At 28.8% G+C, this 3441-nt stretch overlaps 1 protein-coding gene across 1 annotated transcript; it reads left to right on the forward strand.

Annotated features, from left to right (window-relative positions):
- Positions 1–2944: 2944 nt before the first annotated feature.
- Positions 2945–3402, forward strand: LOC108556623 (serine protease gd-like). The gene is made up of 2 exons (XM_017912803.1): positions 2945–3082; positions 3138–3402. Exons 1-2 carry the CDS (start codon positions 2986–2988, stop codon positions 3326–3328), a joined length of 288 nt encoding a protein of 95 aa, XP_017768292.1. The 5' UTR covers positions 2945–2985; the 3' UTR covers positions 3329–3402.
- Positions 3403–3441: the final 39 nt, after the last annotated feature.

Below are 3441 nucleotides of genomic sequence, written 5' to 3' on the forward strand. Positions count from 1 at the left end.
TACTATACACCCATATGCAAGTAAAATACCAGCACATACTTTACATTTATTTGGCAAGTATCAAGTAATTGACATGTTGTAAATGTCAAACTAATAACAAATGCTTTGTAATTAATCGTTTCTAGTAAAATTAGATTAATATAAAATACAATTATTGTAATATTAACAAATATATCTATTGTTTAATTTCAGATAATCAGAACGTTTCGCCATGGAAATATATATAAAGTCTTGACAATAATTATGGCTTGCGCATTATTAATTTTTATAATTGCACTAAAATTCCTAAGTTTGATCGACGATAAATCGAATAATCGAAGTAATACTACAGAAAATGCTGATGATATACAAAACATGTCTATAGGTAAAAATAACCTTTCAATTTCTATAAAAAATTTAGAATTCGAGAAAGAATCGATGGTGACTACATGTGGTACTATAGTAAACGGAGCAAACGCTTTAATAATCAATGGAAATGATGCAAAGCCAGGTAATTCATTTTCAGACTTCTCAATCAAATTTTTGTTATCATTTCATTCGGTTTTAGGCGATTGGCCATGGCATGTTGCCATTTACATTCTTGAAGATTCAACATTTAAATACAGATGCGGCGGAAGTCTGGTTGGGAGGAATCACGTAATTACTGTTGCGCATTGCGTGACTGCTCCAGGGACGAGTAAACAAATCGCAGAAGATGAGTTCATTTTATATTTTGGTTTGTATATTTAATGATGAAATTAATGATGATATTAATATTATGTAAACGTATTTGAATATAGGACGAACGATGCTAGATACTATTGAATCTAGTATGCAAGTTCGAAGGATTGAGACCATAAGCATCCATCCAGAATACAATCATAACTATTTTCATAATGACATTGCTGTGGTGAAGTTTGCACAGAGTGCGGATTATTCGGACTTCGTAAGACCAGTTTGTTTGTGGGAGAAGAAATTTGATGAAATTTTAGTAGGAAAGTTAGGTAATTTTTCTATTTTATGGCTAATTAAACTAATATCGTTTCGGTTCGGTCAATATCCCGGACTATTTGAAACCGGACTAATCGAGGAATTAACAAAAATGTACAAATTTATTATTATTTTACTCAATCAAATTTTTTTTTTAAATCGGACTAATCGAAGCCGGACTGTGTGAGGTATTGCTGTATTTACATATATTTTCAACGTATTTAGTCACTCAGTTTCTTTCAATTTCACCTTTCATCTAGATTTTATATTCAGTTTAACTTTGTTTATGAATTTATAAACTCTTTAGTCAATATTTTTTTAAATAATTTTTTTTATTGGAATTGTTATAAATAAAAAAAAAATCAAATTCGGGATTTCGAATGTCGCGAATAATAAATAATATTAATGATTGACGGTAATCAAAATACAGAAATGAATGTGAATCATCGGTAAATTTCTTAAAACCACTCAAATGTTAAGCAATTCACTGTGAAACATTAAAAAAATGACTTTTTTTCCAATAAAAATCATGACATATTCGCATACTGATTCCAATATTTCCATATGCAAATCCAAAATATTTGAAGAATTGTCGCCAATATTTTCTAGATTTTTAACTGTAATTAAATACTGGGAATTACTAAATGAAATGTAAACAATTTGAGACGAAGAAATGAAATAACGAAAGAAAAAAGTCTTATTTGAATAATGTATTAAAGACATTACAGTGGAACCTCACTTAACGAGTTTAATCCGTTCCAAAATTTCCGGATTTTTACTCGTATAGTGAAACATATTCAAAAATACTCTTCTCGTCGTCACTCGTTATGCAAAACGTCGCTCGTTAAGCGAGTCAGTTTTCTTACAATTCATTTTGTTGCTTAAGCGAAATAGCGCCACAATTTTCTTGTCTTTCGGGGCAAATTGTGAATCATCACAAATTTGATTACATTTACTTACATTTCTCATAAAGACCTTGACTCGCTTTTATGACCATGAAAATATATTAAAGTGATATTAAAATACAACAAAAATTTGGTCTATATGGAAATCCCCATGTTCGAAATTCCGTCAATCAAAATCCCAACTTTCGAAAGAACGACTATATTCGATCGTCGGGATTTTGATATTGTCGGGATTTCGATATAGACCCCAAAATTTCGCATAATGCGCTTGTAATCGGTTTCGTCAACATACCGCACTGTTTGAAACCGGACTTTAAAATTGCTTAAAAGTAAACAGCACAAAAAGACTTCACAATAGAGAAAAAAACGATAATTTATTATAATTATGCACTAATTTTTTTAGCAATTTTGATTGTATCGTACTTGAAAATGAAAAAGAAAATCTTCTTGGTGAATTAATATAATATTGATTTATTTGGGTCAACATTTAAAGAAATATTACAAATTTTCAAAATTATTGCTAAAAATTATGATACTCATTTAATCAATTAATTAATTAATTAATACTCAATTAATCTTCATAATTTTTCAAATTAAATATTGTTTTTTTTTTTGTAAAGAAATTCGATAATGATTGTTATAAATTATTATTAATGTAGGCTAAAACCTTAACAAGTTTCACAACTGTAATTGGAAATTGGAAACGAATTTTTGATGTTTAGAAAATAAAAATCATATAGACTTTGAATTATAAACAAAAAAGAGATTCAAACAACTGTGATTTTTTTTTAATGTCAAAAGCAACAAACAGATTTTGAAAAACTATATTTTATACGAAAACTTTCTTGTATACATTATTTAGCATGTTTAATAATTTAGTTAACTAATTTCCTTATTGTTAAATTAATCTTCAAATTTCTTTGAAAGTATTAATTCCTGAATGTTCTAAATTAATTGTTTGAGATAAAATCTTAGTTATTCTATATTTATTTTCAAATATAAAAAAATATAATATTTGCTAATAACTTTTTGTTATTTAATTGTAGGTACAGTTATTGGTTGGGGGTTTGGAGTCAATCACGAGGTAACAAATGTTCTTCAAGAAACGCAAATGCCAATCGTGGATACAAAAAGTTGCGTTTCTTCTAAACCAGAGTTTTTCGAAAAATTTACAACCAACAAAACGTTTTGCGCCGGTTACAAAAATGGTTATACTTCAATGATTTAAGAAATCGTAAATGTTTGATGATAACTATTTAATAGGTACATCAGTTTGTAACGGAGATTCAGGAGGTGGTATGTTCTTCAGAAATGAAAATGTATGGTATTTAAGAGGTATCGTTTCGGTAAGTTTAGCTTTGCAGAGGAAATACTGCGATCCGCACAACTACGTCGTATTCACTGATTTGGCTGCATATATTGATTTTGTACAATCCAACATAATTAGGCCATGATACTATTATTAATCGTTTGTTACAAATACGGCGATACCTCGCATAGTTTGGGTTCGATTAGGCCGGATTCTCTATAGTCCGGTTTGAAAATATTTTGTATGTATTTAGTTCAT

This window comes from Nicrophorus vespilloides, unplaced genomic scaffold (assembly GCF_001412225.1).
Source record: "Nicrophorus vespilloides isolate i.1.1-1 unplaced genomic scaffold, Nicve_v1.0, whole genome shotgun sequence".
Classification (NCBI taxonomy): domain Eukaryota; kingdom Metazoa; phylum Arthropoda; class Insecta; order Coleoptera; family Silphidae; genus Nicrophorus; species Nicrophorus vespilloides.